The 21,393-nt window shown below is 36.5% G+C and overlaps 1 protein-coding gene across 1 annotated transcript in view; it reads left to right on the top strand.

Annotated features, from left to right (window-relative positions):
• Positions 1-15,200, top strand: part of TRPA1 (transient receptor potential cation channel subfamily A member 1) — a gene marked incomplete at both ends in the record, with an annotated part of 36,131 nt that extends 20,931 nt beyond the window's left edge. Inside the window, 12 exons of the mRNA XM_082499462.1 lie at positions 570-629; positions 1,969-2,067; positions 2,917-2,987; positions 3,408-3,555; positions 6,693-6,782; positions 6,992-7,161; positions 8,999-9,128; positions 9,262-9,444; positions 10,368-10,436; positions 12,381-12,491; positions 13,024-13,121; positions 14,969-15,200. Coding sequence (XP_082355588.1) covers positions 570-629; positions 1,969-2,067; positions 2,917-2,987; positions 3,408-3,555; positions 6,693-6,782; positions 6,992-7,161; positions 8,999-9,128; positions 9,262-9,444; positions 10,368-10,436; positions 12,381-12,491; positions 13,024-13,121; positions 14,969-15,200 — 1,461 coding nt within the window. The remainder of the gene's footprint in view (positions 1-569; positions 630-1,968; positions 2,068-2,916; positions 2,988-3,407; positions 3,556-6,692; positions 6,783-6,991; positions 7,162-8,998; positions 9,129-9,261; positions 9,445-10,367; positions 10,437-12,380; positions 12,492-13,023; positions 13,122-14,968) is intronic.
• Between the last annotated feature and the right edge of the window lie 6,193 nt (positions 15,201-21,393).

Genomic DNA, 21,393 nt, shown 5'->3' with positions numbered 1-21,393 from the left:
ATTGTTTTTCTAATGCTGTCCTTATTAATACATATTATTATAAAATAGAAACAATATAAATATAAATTGATTTAATTTTATTTTAGTGATGGTTTCTGTTTGGCCAGTTTAATTTCTTTAGTTTTAGAAAAAGTTATTAGCTTCCTGAGGTCCATGGAGTTATAAAAGTATAGAAGGAGTACGAAAGTGATGAAAGTCAGAAGAGAACTGGGTTCACAAATCCATTTGAGATAGTCTCACCTTCTGAGCTAACTGTTAAATGATGCTACAGAAATGCTTGATTAAAATAGCAAGTGACTTGGTATGCTTATATTCATAAACACTTCACACTTTATACTTGTAAACTAGCACGTAGCCTTGTAAACTGCATAGTTCCATTATTCATCTTCTACCTGTAAACTCTGGAGTTTTATGTCTTCAAAACATACACCATAAAATCAGACAGAATCATCACTTCTGATAGATGACTGTTGCATTTGAAGGTCATTTTCTTCAGGTATGAACATTATCTTCTTTCTGATGAATGTTATCTATATCACCTTAATTCACTTTTCTGTTCATCCTCAAAGCTGGTTTTGGACAACTGCATAATTGAGTCTTCAGAGGAAAAAACAAGTCGAGACTTCTATGTAAGTGGATGAAAGGATTTATGAAGACAGTACATATTACAGTCTTAAGATGAAATATTGTCACAACGTGCCTGGCTATATGTTAGCAGCAGTACGCTATTTACATAATAATAAAGTTCAAAAATCATCAGCTTGGCTTTTAGCTACTAATACCACTTAAATATTTTCTGTAGTTGCAATTGTAGTTCTATAGTTGGTAAATTTAAACTAGCCAATATTTTATCTTGTTTTATGAATAATTCAGTGGTTATTCACCTATAACAGTATTTGAGTCTGTGCTTTAATATATATTTGGCAAAAAATTCTTCAGTATTAGGATGACTTTTAAAAATCGCTTCATCACATACTAGCAATCTTCAACTATTAGTTTCTCTTTTTTTCTCAGCAAAGCCACTGATTTAATTCTCTTTGCCTCTGTGACACTGAAATGAAAACATTTTGGACTTGAAAGTTTGGGAAGTACACAATATGTATACTTTAATGTGTATGTCAAGTTCATGTGGATAAGATACACTTGTAAATGAATCAGATTTTAAGAGAAAACACAGATGACTGACCTTATTTTATCCTTTGGGGTCTAAACAGCTTTGAAGTTCAGTTTCTGTAATCTTCATGCTTATGTGTTTTAACAAGTTTAACATTAAAGTCGAGCAATCTATACACTTTCTTTGCTGTGTTAATTCTTGCAGTTGAGCTGGGTATCAGAGGTTATGGATATTTCAAAATAACAGTGATAGAAGACATGATATCTATTTATGCATATCAAAAGCATGCCTATCATAAGTAGTACTATTGTCATCAATAATTCAGAGTCCAGAATTTTTCTTTTTTGTAAATTCTTGTCCAAAATCTTAAGCAGTAGATTGCTTTCACAATGCTAAGGAGGCATGAATGTTCTACATTTATATTACTATTGAAAGCATATTGAAAACCACCTTATCAGTTAGTACATTGGATTGTGTCTACATCATTAACAGAAAAGTTGCAAATTTTCTACTGCTGTACATTTTTTTATATTGTGTTATCAAAGCCATATAACTTTAAATACAAGCTTTTCTTCAAAATCAACATTAAAACAAGTTACAGTTATGAGTATGACCTTTTTAAACTGTAATATTGTCTGTTTGCTTAATCATCTTACAGTCACAGATGTGATCTTAATGGCATGTGTTCACTCGCAGAGTAACTAATAATCAGTATACATCAGTGTTCTAATTACTTTGACACAATACGCCTTTTTTTCCCCTCTAAAGGGTAACTTTTTAAAATCAAGCACATTATCTCAGTCTTAGATTATCAGTTTCATCACATTAAATGCTGGTGTATGTTTATAATTCAGATTGAATACAACTTCAGATATCTTCAGTGCCCCCTGACACTTAACAAGAAAACAAAGGATGGTGAAGACATTTTCTATGAACCACTTACCACCTTAAATGTAAGTTCTTTATTTTACTTTGATGTCATTCCATGCTGTCTCGATTTAGATAAAATCAAGAGGTTTGAATTTTTCATCGTAGTATTTCTTCTCCAAATCCTGTAACTGGATATTTAAAGTATATTGGAAGAAAGTATGAGCCAAAGTTATTATAGTCTAAGTAATACATAACATTTCTCTTAGATTTACATAAAAATCTGTAGTTTATTTAAACAGCTATGAATGTTCCAAGAGAACATACTTTATGTGCAGGTAATGCATCATAGAAAACCATACTCCAGTCATCATAGTGACCATGCACTGGAATGTAAGGCGTTGAAAAACCTGACAAAACCAACTTTTTCATATGCTAATTGCAAAATACTTTCTGAACCTAAAGCAAATTTTGCTGTTCTTCCATGTTGCCAGTCTATTCTCTCATTCTTTGTCAGAAAATGTTTACAGAACAAACTTGCTAGCTTAAATTTTTTTTAAAGTTTTTTTGGACTTCCTGTTGTCAATTAGAATTGGTATACTGCCTAATAATAAATAAATAGGTAATTTCTTGTTAAATGTAACTAGAAAAGCTTGGTCATCTCACAGGTATAGTTGGCAATAGTCTGTGCAATCTTTTAAAGCTTGAAATAGAGTCACAGAGCAACAGGAGAGAAGCTGGATGTCTCAGTAGGCAGAGAAGGCAAGATAGTAATAGCTTTGGGCCAGAGTGCATAAACGAAAGAACTTTGTGATATCTTACAGACATTTTACTTTTCATTAGGCTAATATTCAAGTAAAGAAAGTGGGCTAGCCAGTTTTGTAAGCACTTTACTTAGCTAAATAATTTTGACCTTCTGCTTGCTTCTGTTGTAGGCCATGGTGCGCCACAATCGCATGGAGCTACTCAGTCATCCCGTGTGTAAAGAATATTTGCTTATGAAATGGTAGGTTTATTTTACTGTACATAAAATATAATATTGCATGTCAGGATGAAGGCTGTTGTGCCTGAGAGTTGTTTACTAAGATGTACATATTTATAGTGTTGACTGAAGCAAATTTCTTCTCCATATAACCTCTTGTAAGTAGATTGAGGATATACTGATGATTATCATATAAAACGTAGCTTATAGCTTTGATATTTACAGCAGAGACAACAACCATCTTTGTTTCCAATTTGTTGCAAAAATATATAATAGGATTGCCGAGTTGAAAAGAAAAGGAACGGTATTTCAGAATGGCCAATGCACTTTTGTCCACATAAAGCTTGATGAACGCACTCATCGCAAAAGGACGTTTTAAGAAATGTTTATGCATACTCTTCTGAATTTTTTAAGTGTTGTAACTTTAACATTCTTACTTTCAAGGATGGCTTATGGATTTCGAGCACATCTGATGAATTTAGGCATATATTCTCTCGGTCTCATCCCACTGACTCTTCTGGTCACTCACATACAGCCAGGAAGACCTTTGAATGGCACAGAGATCTATGAAGCAAGACCATTAGAATATGAGGTACTGAGTTTTCTTACTAGTTACAATATGTTTAGGATTTTTACAGCAAAAAAGTATGATTGTTTAAATACTTTCTAGATTTATTGATGGTTTTGCAACTCTAAGGAATACAATTGAAGTGTATATTTTTAGACATTCAGCTGCAACTTCTGTAGATAACTTTTAATTCTCATTTCTTGTTTCTAATCTTTGCTGAAAATTTTACATCTGGTACATGGTTAGTTCAATTTCATCCCTGAAGTATTTCTTTAATGTTGAAGAAAAAAAGATTAATGTGTAATTAATTATGAAAACACAGAAAACTGGATTCTTTAGCTTCCTATGTCCCTTTAATTTTCAACCTAAATAACTGGATGTTGCACATTTAAAATTTGACATAGAAGGAGCAGTCAATAGTAAAATGCTTTTGGATATTCAAATACATCTTTTTTTGCCCATATTATGCATTACTTTTCCTTGCAGGCCCAGTATTTCTTCACTAGGTTCATAATCTGTAAGGCTAAGACAGAACAATTTTTTCCAGTCTCTATATAGATACTTCATGTACAATAGCAGTGAAAAACATAACAGCAGAATTTGGTCATATATGGCTGGAAAACTGTGAAAGGTTTTTAAGTGCATTTGATGTTTCCTATAACCCCCGTTCATAAACTTAAAAGAAAAAAGAAAAACTTGTGTTGTGCTAAAATGTGAAGGATATACCCCCATTTTGGAATTATGATATCTCAAAATGAAAAACTTGATTAGGTAGCAAAGTGCATATGCATCATAGTGACTTTTGAATGTTTGTCTCTCAGTCACAGCTATGAGAGGTGTGGGGCTACTCTAGTCATTTATGAATATTGATCTCGTTCATGATATGCATTGGATGGAAATGATGCTTTAATTGGGGTCATAAGGAAAGCAAGCAAGGATGAACCCTGTTTCAGGATAAGCCTGTCCTCCATAGATACTTTGGGGTTGTTAAGAGACAAAGCTCCAACTGTTTTTCAGAAGCTAGAACTGGAATAATTAGGACACCAGAGTGAACTGAAGAAGTTAGACTTGCCAGGTCGACTGCTACAGGAGAATGAGGCTTTAGAAAAGAAAGACATTGGTGCGACTAGTTGATGTGCTTTTTCTAAGTGTTTCCTTCCTGCAGTTAAAACTAAGCAGTATTCTGTCTTTTAAGAAGGCTGTGATATCCCTAAGCAGAACGTTGTGCTAGACTTCCAGAGAAGGAACTGCAAGTTCTGCTGTTTATTGAACCTGTGAGTACAACTCATAGATAGTTGGGCCATAGATTTGGGATTTAGCCTGGAGAAGAGAAGTCTGAGGGGAGACCTTATTGATGCTTACAAGTATCTAAAGGGTGGGTTGAAGGAGGATGGAGCCAGGCTCTTTTCAATGGTTCCCAGTGACAGGACAAGGGGTAATGGGCACAAGTTAGAACATAGGAAGTTCTGTTCAAATACACAGAAAAACTTCTTTATGGTGAGGGTGAGAGAGCACTGGCACAGGCTGCCCAGGGAGGTTGTGGAGTCCCCTTCTCTGGAGATTTTCAAGACCCACCTGGATGCAGTCCTGAGTAATGTGCTCTGGGCAATTCTGCTTTAGCAGGGGAGTTGGACTAGATGATCTCTAGAGGTCCCTTCCAACTCTGAAAACTCCGTGATTCCGTGACAGTGTTACACTCCTGTGTCCATGTGAAGGGCAGGAGAGTCACAGAGCTCTGTCTCCATGACATGAGGTCATATATACTGAGAGGAGACACCTGTGTCATTAGCCCTGAAATGGTAACGTACTGGTGTTTATGGAGAAAAAAATTTGTTGTGTGGCGATCTCTTGAAATGATCCATTTCAAAGAAGTGATTTTATCAGTAAAACGAAGGATTTTGGCAAGAAAGAAAAAAAGGCAAGAAAATATTTTGTACTTCTCTTCAGAGAGAAGAGACATTAAAATAGGAACTCAAAAAGGATACATTAGTAGAAATATGAAATAAAATAAACTCAAGGGATATAAAAGGTTCATGAGGATACCCTGATATATGAAAAAAGTCTGGAGAATCACATACCTAGTGCAGTATGTCTGGGTTTCTCAAAGATTCAGAAGCAGAAGAACCAGCAGAACTGCAAGAATCGTGCTTCACTAACTCATTGATCTTCCTGGTGGAAGACAGGAGAATGACAGGAGCTGCGTATGGCAGACAGGGATGTCTGACCCAGGTCCTTGAATCATCAGAGACTGGGTGGAAGAAGCATAGTTGGAAGAGGGAGTCCTGTCCTTCAATGAGAAATGATGCCAGCTGGTGGAGAAGCAGTGCCCTGAACAGGAACTGTGAAGATGCTGCTAGAGAGGCTAGACCAACGCCAGTGGATATGAAATGTCATGCACTGGAGGAGACAGCATCCTAATGACCCAGTAATGGGAACGGAACGGGGAATGCCAGCTCTGTAGGGAGCAGTGTTACAGAACATGGTGCTATACTCTTAACCAGGTTAAAGAGGGACATCCCAATGGGGCAGATGCTGATGTGGCACCACTGAAAAGTGAACTTGTGGTCTGCCTATGAGTTAATGAACCCCTCAGGTGGGGAATTAGCTCCATGGGTTATTTATTAAAAGTGAAATTCACTGTTGTTATCTATGCCAACAGAAGGCTTTTCACAACAAAGTTGTGTTTGCCTATACTGGTTGTAAAGGGAGACATCAAAGGGAGCAGCCAAATATGGATGTCAGGATTTCCAATTTGTCCAAAGACTTCTATTGCCATTCTGGATACTGCAATATGATAATGAAGTTATGGACAACAGAGTTTGTCTTTATGTTCATCCAGTGGCAAAACGTACTGAAAATATGGCATAAATACTGCAATTTCAGTTCCCAAACTCAAATAGCAGTAATAAGGAAGTTGCACAGCAACTATTTATCATGGGAATGCTCAAACTTTCATACTTACTTTGAATTACTCAGATATAATATACGTGGATTACACAATAAATACTAGTAAAACATAATTTAGATAGTAATAAGTTTATTTGAAGCACACTAACAGGGTTTCTTAACTTGACAATATAATGTATATGTAGTAGGTAGAGCTGAAATAAACGTTCATTTAATAATTTCTAATTTGTTTTGTGCTCTGATTTTTGTTTCAGAACTCATACTTCACAAGGGTGTGTATGTGTTTAGTTTTAATTATGAGTTTACTGGGAATCTGCAAAGAAATATTTCAGCTCATTCAGCAGGTAAATACACAGAGAAGTAATATTAATCAGACAGTGTGCTTGCATAGCAGTTTGTGTGATACTGAAATAAATCTGATTTTCCCTAATTAAAAGGGAAATACTAATTTATATAAGGTTAAAAGTGAGAAGTAGCTTTAAATAGTGTATTGAATTCAGTCCTTTAATGATGTATGACTTGTAAATATGTATCTGTCTCTCTTAAATCCTAGAAATTGAAATATTTGTTGGATTACTCCAATCTACTGGACTGGACAATTTATACTACAAGCATAATTTTTGTGTCTTCTTTATTTATTAATACACCAGCTCATTTGCAGTGGGAATGTGGAGCAATTGCTGTATACTTGTCTTGGATGAACTTCTTGCTTTACCTTCAAAGGTAAAAGTTATTTACATCCTTTACAATAAAATACTTTTAATATTTTCAAATATTTTAAATATCCTAAACTGACTGACCAAGTGTGTTAGCCCTATTTTTTATATTTTTTTTTTCAAGCTATACAAGTTTCCACATTAGGACCATAGGAACTTTTTAACGTAATGAACTGTAACATAGTTTTCAGTTTTTTTCATGTGGAGAATCCCAGCATGTATTATGGCAACTAAAGAAATAACAAGATTTATTTTAATGTTGAGTAAGCAAAGCCACCGCATATGTCTTTTTAATAATATATATTCAATATACTATGAAGACTTTAACTTAAAAAAGAAAAAAAAAAAAGGATATGAATTACAAGGGATAAGAGGAAGTGTGTGTTTTTAATACCTGGGAGAAGGTAAATTCTTTTATCATTTTACAGATTAAATGACACACCCCACTTTTCTACACAATAGTGTTCTGTAAAAGAATTATAATGGATGAAATTACTTATTTAGTTGACATTAGGTCTGTTTATTGTCATTAATGATTTTAATGCTGTCAGTGGTGCAATAGTATCCACGAGTTAAGGACCACAGGAGAGCTGGGTGGAGGGAAAAATAGTGTGGGTGTAGTGCTTAAGGCTAATAAATTAAACATGTTTGTGCCTGAGCAGGACTGCCTTCCACCAAGATGAGGTGTGGCTGATCAGCAAAAAAAAAAATGGTGATTTGGAGCTGTTCAGAAAATAAGGATGACGATATCTGATAACAGTACATACATGCTCTTCTAATTCTTCTTGTATATATTCACTAATCATCCCCATGAGGTCTGGCAGACAGACAAACATGGCATTTGCTGATTAATTTCAGGATCGTTTTACTGTAGGTGGGTTGTTTAAGGACAACGTTTGTAAACAGAGTTAATGTCATAAAGAGAGACTAACTTTATGGTACTGCCTCTGCTGGCAAACCTACATGTCTGACCTTAGATGACTAAATGAATGGGTGAGTCCTGTGTGCTGTGGACAAAATGTGCGTGAACCTAAACAGTAAAAAGTAAATTAACGATTGCCCAACTTTCCTTCTTCTGCTATATGAAATGCTTCCCTGGCCTGAATATTTTTCATTTGTATAGCAGTAGAACTCTAAACATCATTTTTCTCATTCAGGTGGTCTTTTCTCAGAGAAGCCTGTAGCTCCATTGACTTTAATAGAATTTTGACTAATAAATAAATAAATAGGAGAAGATCAGGTTTGCTTTGCTTCCAGTTTGATCTTTTCAGCCTTGAACATCATAATATTTCAGGGGGAGAACCCTGTGGAGGGAGTTTCTCAGTTGTAGCATGGCACTCATCTGGTCCCTGAATCTGGCAGAGGACATAAATTTCCAAGTTCAGGTTTGGGGGGAAAAAGTAGCTTAATCTGCTTTATGACAACTCATGTTCTGAGGTCTAGTTTTTGTTTAAGCCAAGAACGGGAGAGGCTTGCCAAATGACAGGCTGTTGCTAGAAAGACAGGTGTCTTAAAATTGTGCTACTCCCCTTCTCTTCCTGAGCACTATTTTTCTTTTTGTTTCCTTGTTTTCCATACTTTTTAGTGTCATAAAACACAAAATGTTTTTAAATAATAAAATAATATCTTGAAGTACTGCTCTGATGAATTAAAATATAAGATTATGTAGTTTCTTTCAGATGTGGAAGTACATGTTCATACCATCTTAGAACATCTCAGAGAGGCAAAATGTCTCTCTTCACTCATCAGAATCAGGATTACTTACTGCTTTATGTAAGTAATGGGAAGGGACACTAGCTTCAGCATGTAATTTTGCATATGTTTTCTGTTTACTCATTGTCTAGATTTGAAAACTATGGCATCTATGTTGTGATGTTCTGGGAAATTTTGAGGACTTTGATTCGGATTGCTGTCGTTTTCTTTTTCCTGATATTGGCCTTCGGACTGAGTTTCTTTGTCCTTTTGGGTTCGCAGGTTAGTTGAATGTCATAGTTAATTTTTATCATTATAAATGCTAGTTTTGACTAAAGAATTTCAAGAGGTTCTTGACAAATTTCATTGGTTCAGGTGTTTTCTTCATTTTGGTATTATTTTTTTTTTTTTGCAGCAAACGTATAGCACACCTCTGCTTTCTGTAATGAAGACGTTTGCAATGATGCTCGGAGACATTAATTACCATGATGCATTCCTTGATCCATTACTAAGCAGTGAATTGCCATATCCGTTCCTTAGTTACACAGTTCTCATTATATTTACCTTGCTTATTCCAATCCTTCTTATGAACTTGCTAGTAAGTAAACTACTTATTAATACACAAAAGTGGCTAAGCACAGATTTATACACAGATCTGGCATATAGAATTACTTTAGTGCTGATTCGTGACATTCGTTATTTAACAAATTGCTATTTTCAATAAGATATTAAAAAGATGCCTTTCTCTGGACTAAATTTCCCTCCAGTTTACTATTCGGTGTATTTTCCCGCAGTTAACTTTTGCAGGGTTGTCTTGTATATCTTTAGGTAGTAACTGTGGTGGAATTTGAATTGGAGCTGCAATGTATTATTATGAGGTCTTGATAAAGAAAACTGGGGAATGATGATTTTAAGTACTTTGATAAATGTGTGCCTCCCAGACAATTGTTCCACCCCTTGCAGTATCATAACCTAGTGCTAACAGTATTTTCTTTTTAAAAAAAGCCAAAACCTAGATCTTTATTGCATACAAAACAGCAGTCAACAGTAGTGTTAAAACTAACTAATGAGCCTGACCTGAATAAAAAGAATCATAAAACCTGGTGAGGGGGGAAATATGTAATATATCTTCAGCCATGTTCCACTAAACATACGTATTTTTTTAGTAAATCAATTTTTTATGAGTTAAGCAACAAAAATCAAACGATTCAGTTTTTTTTTTAGTTATTGGTGCCATGATCTTCATAACAGCAGTAATGAAGAATCAAAAAGAAGGGATGTTATTCCTGAGAAATCTTTGAAGTAGCTCTTTAGTGCCTCACTGGTAAACAGATAGTTGGCATTAAAAAACCTTACTACATTTCTTGATATGGATTTACCAAATATGCACAAAAGATGTATGTTTCCAAATTCAAGTGAAACAAAATAAATTTAACTTAAGAGTAATTTTGGATTTAAATGTGAATAAGAAATACAGTTGAAATCACAGACTATGAAAAAAATCTTTCTTGGTATTTTCAGATTGGTTTGGCTGTTGGGGACATAGCTGAAGTACAAAAATATGCTGCGCTCAAAAGGATTGCAATGCAGGTATGTAGCATACCATAGAAGCACCAACTTTAGGGAGTAGGTGTCATTGTTAGAACACCATTTAGATAATTAGCTGATTTATAGTGAACATCTCTAACTAACATCTTAGCATCTCTGTAAAGCATCTTGGTGAACATGGGCATCCTATTCTGAATCTCATTTTCAGTCATGTTAGTCATTGTCAAGGAGATGTCTAAGCAAATGCATTTTTAAGGAACTTCTGAACAGTCAGCTCAATAAATTCTGAGTTATTCCAACAACAGAATCTCAAAATGAGTAAATGCAATGTTAGAAGTTGGAGAGTTTAAGGAGAGAATTGATGCAGTGGAAAGAAGGTTAAAGTACACAGAAACCAAAAGGACACCGATTTCATTGTGGTATAGTGAAGGCTTATGCTGGTCTGTGTGCTGAGGAGATACTATGCAATACCAGGTGTAGCTAAGGGACTTAATGTCACATTTCTAAATGTTTTTAGTTACCTTAAGATGTATAAAGAAACCTAACAGAATTTCTGTTAAAAACAGAAGAGTTTAGTAACCCATATGCTTTTGAAAACTATACGCGTCTTAGATATTTTCAAAGTAGCTTTTGCAAATGTAGTCCTTACAGCTTACATATTGGGGCTAGGGCAATAGCACAACTTCATAAAATTTTCCTTTTAAGAAATGATAAACTTGGCATCCAGTTTTCAAAAGCTTTTTTTCCTTGTGAACCGTATATCAAGCTTGACTTTCACAAGTGGAAGTACACAAAGTATACACCTGTCAAATAAAGAATAAAGATTACATCTCACTAGCATGTTGTTAGAAACTGTCTGTCCACATGCTTCCTTGAAGTTCTGCTCAATGTCTGTATTGTGAGAGGAACTGACCATTCATAAAATTGATGCAGAGAGTAGCTTTGCCTATATTCCCTGCAGGCTCTGCGTTTTCTAAAAAGTTTTGGAGCCTACCCAGTTGCGAGCATAAAGAGAGGTGTACACAGGCAGAATAGCCAAGATAAATAATTTCTAGTAGTCCTGTAACTTTAAATGGCGTGCTGTACTTGCTTAGTTCAAATGTATTTGAAGAATTCTCTTTTAGAGTAACATTTCCTCCCAAGAGATACAAACACTGGAGATACAAATGACTAAAGCACAGGTATAAGGGTAGCTCTTGTAGCAGTTAAAGCTTTTCACCTGTTTAGGCATTTCTTTGCCAACAGAGTGCTCAGGAAGGATGTTGTCTTCCAACTTCAGATAGTGCTACAAAATCTTTATTAAGGGTGGAACCTTCTGTATGTTTGACAAGATTATGGTTGTCTGCAATAGGCTTACACTGTGTATCCTGTTCTTTTAGATACATATGCTCAGTATTTCTGTAGCAATTTGAGAACAACTGGAAAGGTAGTATCACCTGAAAAGTCACTCACATACTTGCTTCTACCCAAGGGAAAATTCCTTTTCTCACAGGCATTCCAACTGGCATCTTAATCTATACTGACTCTGTCATAATCTAGTAAAAAGGTGTAGCACAATTAAAGAGAGAAAGATCACTCTCTTTCCCATTATTATCTGGTCTTAAAACCCACGGCTATGATAGTTGTTCTGTCTTTTGAACGTTTCTGCCTTGTAATTCTATACTTCTACCCACAGTGTACTAAGGAGCTATTCAAGCCATTACACAAGAGCTAACTCAGTTTTGGAACCATTTTAGTTATAAGAGTGCACATCTATGTGGAATAATTAATTCTGCTTAGATGCTTAATGCTGCTATGACTAGATGGTTTTAATGTCTGGGCCGAACTGTTCAAATGTTATACCATTCTTTGCAGCGTAGATATCCTCTGAGCCATGACATCTAGTAATACTGATTTGAATATGATGACATGATGGTTATTTTCACATGATAATGTGTCTTTATGTTAAAAGAATATATCTTATTCTAAATGCAAAACTGTGTTTAGGTTAATCTTCACACCAACTTAGAGAAGAAGCTACCATTTTGGTTCTTGAGTCGAGTGGACCAGGAATCAATCACTGTATATCCCAACAGGCCAAGATACTGTGGATTTATGGTAAGATGGTGCATCTTAGACTAAAGAATTCTTACTAAAATGGGTTATGATCGACTTTGTACACAGATTGTTAGGAACATCACATTAGTAAGACTCAGTCATTAACTGACATCAGTGTAATCGTGATTAGACCTTGACTATCTTCAGTGAAAATGATAAATCAGTTTGAGTGCAGCCTAACTTATTCAGATATAATTAATGTTTGAATTCTCAGTGATCTGTGACTTTACTAAGGGAGACAAGCTACAGAAGTTATTCAGACAGAAAATAGAATTACTCCCTTTTGGCATTTCTTCTTTTATTTGTTTACTTTTCATTTCAGCTGATGTTGGTAGACTAAATTTTCTCATTAAACAGATTTTACAAAAGAAATGTTTAATACACAAAAAATAACTTCATAACAGAAACTCTTTTCAACTTCAACACTGTGTGGAGACTGTTACCATTCATTTAGTTAGGATTTTTAGTCTATTGTCAGACTATAGTGTCTGATGTGTCTGATTTGTCTGATTTGGTTCCATGTTTTGTTTAGAGCGTGTTCCAGTATTGCTTTGGGTGTGAGGACTCTACCACAGACGCACAGAGCACTGATACAACATTAGAACTGGAAGTTCTGAAGCAGAAATACAGGTATTTGTTGTGTTATTTTACTGCTGCAAAAATAAGTAGAACAAATATTACAAATATACTCCTATTTAAAAAAAAGTGTTTTAAAGGTCTTTACTGTACCTAAAAAGAAAAATTCAATGTATCCTTAAGCACGCTCCCTCACTATGGTAACTTAGATAGTATTTTATATTCTGTAATTTATTTACTTTAAAAATACTTGTGTGCTAGATAGATGTGCTGGATAGATATTTTTATCCCATGGCAGAAAAAGAGGACAAATCTGTTTGTTCGTTAAAGTAAACTGAAGTAATGGGGAAAATGCATTTTCATTTCAGAATTAGAGGTTTGTGATGGAGGTTTTCAAGGGCTATTTTAAACTCACAATGGATGTAATTTCAATTGGTTTGCAAATATACACAATCTGTAACTGACTTTCCACTGGTCCGATGGTAAATCTGCTTCAGATTGTTTCCCCAAAAATGAGCGGGTGTTCTTTGAACAAATCTTCTGTTTCCCAAAGCCTTGGAAGGAATTCTCTGTACTTACTTTTCTTACTCATGTATCCATAAGAATGGTTTTCGAAAAGCCTTCTGTGAATGTACAGCTGGGAAAATCTATTCTTTCTCACTGTCTCACTCTCCCGTGTTCTCTTTTCTCTTTTTTTTTTCATTCTCCCCTTTTTTTAATCTACTAAATTTTTGTCTCCCTGCATAGATTCTGATTAAAGGCATGAGAATACACCCTACAGATGTAGGCAAACCATGGAATTTAACAAGTCTTTCTTCAAATCTATACTACATCAATATTTTAGGAACCAGCATAGAACATACTCTTGTTTTTTTCCTTACAGAGAGGGAAGAAATCTATCATTTTATAAAATTATAAAACTATTTCAAATAGAATAACTTGTGGCCATTTCACTATGGAAAGTTATATTTACTGCTCTGAAAATATTGGCTGAAAACTTTGCTTTACTATGTTGCCAGTATGTTTTTATTTTCAGAGTTCAAAACAGAGTTCTGTTCCTACTGAAGCTAGTGTCAATCAGTGCTGAGTGTATATGGTTTTGTTTTTTGATTTGGAGTGGGATTTTTTTTGCTTTGTATTAATGTTAGCTAATTGCTGCAGTATTTTAATTCTTGTTTAAAAAAAAAAAAAGCCAACTCCATCTAAAGAAGCCCCAAACTGTTACAGAGAACCTTTATACTTCATGCTGTAATTTTGTGAGTCTTGACATTCTGAAAAATAAATTTTCAAAAAGCCTGTTTGGTAGTTTTATGAAGACAGTTTCTAGACACCTTTCCCATTTATTTCATTGTTTCTTGAAAGATAACAGATACTATGTTCTGTATGTGTGATGCTAACTGATATTAACTCTTTATTGATATCAGTTGTGCTTTGGATAGCACTTTGTAAGAGATCAGTAAGTGCCTCATCAGTATCTTTCGTACACTGTTAAAGTACTTGTGAAGTTCACTGGATGTGTGTGGATGCCTAATTGTCATTGCAGATCTGGCCCTTTTTTCTTTCCAGAATACTTCAGTCTATAGGAAAAGCTTTTGACAGAACTGTTTAGAATTTTATTTTGAGAGTGAAGTTGCTCTGCTCTTTAGTAAGTTACTTTTCTCAAGAACCAGGAATTTGTTTTTTAAGCCTATTTCCTGAAACCTGGAGAAGTACCACAGCTTGAAAAATTAAACGAAGTCCAGATAATATCCTTTGTTAGGAGAAGGGTGAATTTGAGGACTGTTGGGACTTTTACATCTGTAATTTTAATGACTAAATTGTCCTTTGAAACCAAATGACAAAGTTTGCTGTATGCATATTTTTTTCTTTTTTGTTTTTTGTTTTTGTTTTTTTTTTTTTAGGCTCAAAGATATATCAACACTGTTGGAAAAGCAACATGACCTCATTAAATTGATTATCCAAAAAATGGAGATAGTGTCAGAGGCTGAGGATGAAGACAGCAATGATTTATTTCAACATAAGTTTAGGAAAAGGCAGTTAGAGCACAAGAATAGTAAATGGGATACAGTGTTAAAAGCTGTTAAAACAAATGTGCCTAACCCAAGCACAGAAAAGAACAATAGCTTCTTCTAGACATGGCTATGATATCATGTTGTATTATCGTTTTGTTTTACTTTAGGGTCACTTCTCTTATTGTCTGTGCATGTTAATGTGATACATCACGTATTCAAGTATAAAAAAAGGCCAGATCCGAAAAAAAGGCTGCAGGTGCTCAAAACAGTATTTAAGGAGACTGAAGATGTCTACATCCAAAACTGTGATCCTAGAAGTGGCTGGCTAATCAGGAAAGTGCCTAACTCACCAGATGCCAACCTCGCTGTCCTGACAGTTCCCAAGGCTTTTGCCTAGCTCTGTTCCTGGATTTGGCCCTAACACTCTTACATCTGGACTTAATTACATTATTTGCCGTTATGAATGTTTTTAGAATTTCCGAATTTTTAGAAATTCAAACTTTAATCATTTAGTATTCAGATGTTTTGAGACAGCCCGTGGGCTTTATGTAGGTTAAAGAAAAAGTAAGAAACTAACCTGACAGATTGCGTTGGAAGTTTTGCTGAGTAAGGACTGCAGGATCAGGCCTGAAAGGTAAGAAATAAAAAGATCAAGAAAAGGTAATGCAAGGGAAGGACTGTTTTCTTTTGTGGATAACTATATGCAGTTCTCCTTGGGATCATTTGTACTAGCATGCACGTAGCCACGATAGAATGGCATGTTCAATATTAGTCATTTACAACTTGCTGTCCTTATACTGCTAGTGTGATTTTGGCCTTCCTGATAACCTAAAAACTGACTTTGATACTTTAATCTGCACTTTGGTTTTATTATTTATTTACTGGATATTCAGTGCATTATGTAATATACAGTAGTATATCAAATGTGGAAATAAACATGAATTAAACTGTGTTTAAGTACCTGAGTATATTTGTTTCAAAACCAGTGCTAATAAACTAAACCCTCTGTGGTCTGCTTTGAATTCAGACGTTTTCTTTAAGAATGTAATATACATTAATTCTTCATGTAAAGAACAATTATGATTCCTCTTTATTTAAAAGGCAGCCACCAGAAGGTAATTTGCCTAGTACAGAACTTGTCCAGTCTTCAGAAAACACAGGAAGATGCACTGTAATTTAGTGAGACTTGTGCCTTAAAATTGCCATGGATAACATGCCATTCGGTAGTGAAGATCCTTTCTCACCCAACTGCTTTATCCCAACTTTGAGCCTTGAAATCCTTGCCTGGTAAAATAGAGAAAGGAGGATGTTATCACTGGTTATGCCTGTTCTATCACACTTACTAAGGTGAACAGTTGCTTAATATCTAATGGCCAATGGCATCTGTAGAGGTCCAGGCAGCCTTTGGAGTCTGTTTCTCTTCCCTGGCAAGTTTCGTTGATACCTTTGAATCCTGTGACATAAATCCACACCAGTTGTAACTGAAGTTGTTTGCTGTTAAAACTGAAGTTCTGTTCTGGGTTTGCCTGCCAGAATCTGCACAGGCATTTTGCATTTAAATGTGGCTGTAATAGTTTAGCTAAGTAATAGCTTGAGGCAGAAAATAAGCACGTGGCTACTGCATTCAAACAGCAGGTTGGGGGCATGGACATAGGTGTTGCCATGTGACTGTGTCCACAAATGTACTCCTGGGTGCCCCTGAGGCCCCTGTCCTTATGTCTGTCTAACTGTGCTGTTGAGATCTGGTGTGTACCACCACTCTCACCTACCCAGGTGGAAAGAAATGCGGTGCATAGATAGCAGAGCCTAACAGTATCTCCAGTTTTGTCTTGACAATTAGGGGATGAGGAAGGTGTGCTGTGAAGCATGCTGCATCTGCCCTGCAGGCTGCAGGAGGAGCAGCTCCAGGTTCCGCTTCAGGGCCAAGTCCGGTGTGACACAGTGAAACGGGGAGAGTTGGAATCAAGAAAGTAAAATTGAAGGTAACTGTAGTCATTGAAATTGAGTTGTGGCAGTCTGTTCCTGCGAATAACCTCTTTGGATTTTCTTAGCTAATGTGCCTCCACAGCTCCCTCTGCCAGTGAAAACAGGAATTTCGAGGTTCTCAGGATAAGGCCAAACTTGCAAAATGTAGATTTTTTTATTTTTTTTTTTCATTCTTTAAGCCAGAAAAATAATTTTAAATTCCTGACAATCTGTACCATTAACACTAGATGGCAGTGAGCGATAACATTTTTGATTACGTAAATTTGGCCTAAATACATAGTTTTAAGTGAAGATGAACAGCAGTATGGTTACAGCAGAAGCAAAGTAGTCAGCATTTATAGTTTTAAAGTTTAAGCCTTTTCAAACCTCTTTAAACAGAACTCTGAGACATTTATATACAGCAGCCTTGCAAGACAGGGATTTAATCTTTTCTGAGCTTTTAAGTTACAATTTGTGAAATGTTTGGTTTGGGTTTTTGTCGTGGGTTGTTTTTTTTTTTTTTTTCAGACTTTGCTTCTCTCATTCATTTAGCAGCTGTCATTATGGTGGAAAATAGGGGTAACCATATCCACCCTTCCCACATACACGTCCACATTGCATAGTTTGGCTGTGTGGAGGACCATTCGATGGTGGGTGTTAAGAAGCTTCCAGATTGCTAAGTGGTTTAGGTTTATTTCATTTTCTGTGACTTAGCTGTAGCAGGTTCACAGCCTGTTAAAAATCTTAGCAACAGCTCTTCCACAAATCAGAGTGGCTAGACAGCTTGGACATCCGATGTGGATCTAAATCCAGTATTGGCACATTATTAGAAAGCCAATGCACGTCATGGCATAGAGAAGTGATTTTGGCAATGGAAACACTTCTGGCAAACTCTATGGTGTGTCATAATACCATTTCTAAAGGTAAATATATCCCTAAAATTAACTAAATTATTCACTCTTCTGTAATGTAAAGGTCATTATTAAAGTTGATCTGTAATATTTTCAGCTCTCTGGATTTAAGGAAAAATTACCAAATATACATTTTTTTAGTGGGTAGTTTGCACAAAAATAGGTAGTTTAATAGATATCAGGATGCTATGATACATTGTTTTAGGTAGTTGCTCGTGGGTTTGGCATGCATTCTCAGGCTGCCGTGGCCACGGGGATAGACTGGCAGAGAAATGGTTACTTCCATTGTGGTGACAGTAGGACTATACAAACCAAGGGTGGGAGAGAAGTTTATGGTGGTTGGGGTACGGAGAGTGACTGCAGAGCAGGACTCTCTTGGTCCTGCGCAGAACCAAATTTGGCCAGTTCCTGGAAGAAAACACATAAATTTAAGAAAAGGTGTTTCCTGCAGTTGAAGGTAAAGGTGCAGGGTTAGACCCCGGCTTTTAAACTTCATGAAGGAGCAGTTCTTGGCAGATACAGAAATAACAGTGGATAGAAAACAGTTAAACCACCTGTATGATAATTAAAATGCAAAAACCCCCAACTGTGGTCAAGAGTTTTTTATATGGAAAGACAGATAAAAGGTATTTTATATTAGCTAATATCACAGCACTGAATTAGTTATTTAACTTTCTCTGGAAATCATCGGACTGATTATTTAATTGTCATGTGTTAGAAAGATATAATAGAGTTTAAGTACAAAAAGTATGGAGCTTAAGAAGCTTAATACAAGTGGTATCAATTGGAATACAAATCACAGTTATGTTTGAAAACAATTGTGTAGCCTGGAGTGAAGATTCTGGACCATTTTGGAAAGCTCTAGAAGGATTCCTGTTAGATACGTCCATATGTGTTAACTGAAGGTGTCATCGTGCGAATTTTTAAATTCACACGTAGGAATTAACATGGATAAATTTAACTGAAATGGATTCTGTGGCTATGAATGTAGTGTCCGCACACTGTGATGAGTGTGTATATCTGTACCCAAACTTCCTTGCCCACTTCCCTGTAATCTGCAGGGAAATACCACCTGCTCTTCATTCAGGATATGGGCAGTTCGGAAGGCATGTGTGGGCATCATTTCTCACTCAGTATGTGTATCGAATATTTCTGATAGTGAGGGTAACTATTCCAGATCATCTCCTGCTGTTCAGCAGCACTGGCGATGTTTTTTCCTCAAAGCAAACAGGAGCATGGGTCAGGCACCATCTCCTTCCACCAAAACCAGGACATCCCCAAGAGTTCTTGCCAGGAGGGTTGATTGTGCCTCAGCTGTGTGACACACAGGAAGGTCACAATTTGGGACAAGAAATGCCATTACTGTATTATTTGGCAGTCTGAAACAAGTTGCCAATCCCTCGCCAAAACCAAATGTCCAGAGGCTCGGCTTTCTAGTGAACGCATCGGACTCTTGCTGAGGAGGGCTGAGTAGCAAAAGACTTTGCCTGAGTGAACTAAAATCAGCTAAAGCAATAAATGCATCCTTATGAGAAAACCTCGAGTGCCTGAATTTGAAGTGGATTAGAGTGGGCCTGTTTTAGGGCTGGAAAACCCAATAGGTAGGAAATAACTTGCTTCCAGCTGTCTAGTGTGTGTAGTTGTGTCCTTCATATGATCGTATGCTGCTGGACCAAAGACAGAGCCACTCTTTCAGTAAGCCTCCACCATTTTTTGACTCACGTTTTGCCTCCAAAGAAATAGCTTTGCCTTCTCCTTACTCTGTTGTAGAATACCATTTTCTTACTTGCAACACACTGAAGACATGGCTTTGTAGAAAGTTTCACACCAAAATGTTGTCCCTTCCAGGTCTCAAGATGGTACCTGCGATGTGACAGGCTGGATTATAGAGGGTGGGTAGAGGAGACCCCCCCTACCTGCTGAAATCAGCCAGGAAGGCTTTAAATACCTTGGGGGCTACATGTGTTGAGGAAGAAGAGAAATCTGTATGAACAAAGTGGTGCTCCTACTAACTGTATAGGGTTTTGGTTTGTAAGATTGAATGTACATAAGCAGGGCATGTAGTGAAATTAAAAAAAAAAAAAAAAAAAAAAAAAAAAAAAAAGAGGTGAGAAAACATCCTTAGTCCTTATTGGAGGAGCCAAGAGAAGAAACCAGCCAGATTTTCCTTCAGGTGAATGTCCTTTTACCCCACCCTGTCTGTCAGTGCAAGGGATCACTTGGGCTGCAGCATAGTACACATCAGTTGTAAGATATCTTTACATTGACTGTCTGATAGGAGGGATAGAGAAATTAGGTTCATGTTATCAGTGATGAATGCAGAAAGTGTAAGATTGCAGCAAACCTCACCCTGGAGTTACGGACAGCAGGAGAGTTTTGTGAGCTTTCCCTTTGAAATGATTGAGAAGCTATAAAGGATGGTGCAGGGTATGAGAAAATCTCTGATGCCAAAAGTAAGAGTACTGCTTAAAGGCAGCATTTTCCAAGCAGTACAAAGATGCTGTAAATCAGCACTGGCACATGAAGTGCAGGTGAGCTCCATGTGAGGCTGTGCACAGGCTACTCAGGCGTGTCTGAACCTGTTCCATAAAGATGTTGGCATCCATATAGAAATGCAACAAGACAATGTCACAATAATCATGACAGAAGGTGCCTCAGACACTTGAACAAATAGCTCAGGCAGGGAGAAATCTCAGCGGCGGTAAGACTTGGTTTAGAAGTCAAGATGGGAAGTAATGAAAGTGATGATTTTATGTTGTTTCCTGATTAGGAATCACAGTTTAGGAAGAAGAGCAAAGTTTGAAGCTACTGTCCTGGTTTGAGCAACACAGGACTAATTTCTAATACTTGGGAAGACTGCACTTTAGAAGACTCTAGTGTCTGAATTAGTGAAAATATTTACTTTGTAGTCAGCTATGGTGTGTGGGTTTCAAGGTCTCAGTGTTTTTGAGTTAGCCAGGTGCAGGGATGAGGAGGAGCAAGACCAGAGCACTTAATCCAAGCTGGCCAACAGCATTATTTCATACCATCAATGTCACGTTCAATATAAATGAGAAAGTTTGCTGTGAAGTTTGCTCTCTGCCTTGATGGATGCCATCCTGAGAACTTCCTTGCCCCGGTGCCCCTGGGCCCTCCCTTCCTCCCAAAGCTGTAGCGCTTTGTGTCCGACATATATTGTCCACTGCTGTGAGTGCACAGCCTCCTACTGGTATGACTGGCTGAGTATAATCTGTACGTATTAGTATTGGGATCAATATTAGTTCTTTAGTGCTATTAATGTTCATTATCTAATCTTATTCTATTAAATCTGTTTATATTTCAACCCCTGGGTTTCCTTGCGTTTTTTCCCCGAATCCCCTTCCCGGGTGGGGAGGGGTCATCAGTTGATAGAATGATTGTCTAAATGACAAGAAATTGTTATGGGTTTCTCAAACCATA

This window comes from Vanellus vanellus (genome assembly GCF_965231255.1).
Source record: "Vanellus vanellus genome assembly, chromosome: 2".
Classification (NCBI taxonomy): domain Eukaryota; kingdom Metazoa; phylum Chordata; class Aves; order Charadriiformes; family Charadriidae; genus Vanellus; species Vanellus vanellus.
This window is presented reverse-complemented; position numbering and strand designations above follow the sequence as displayed.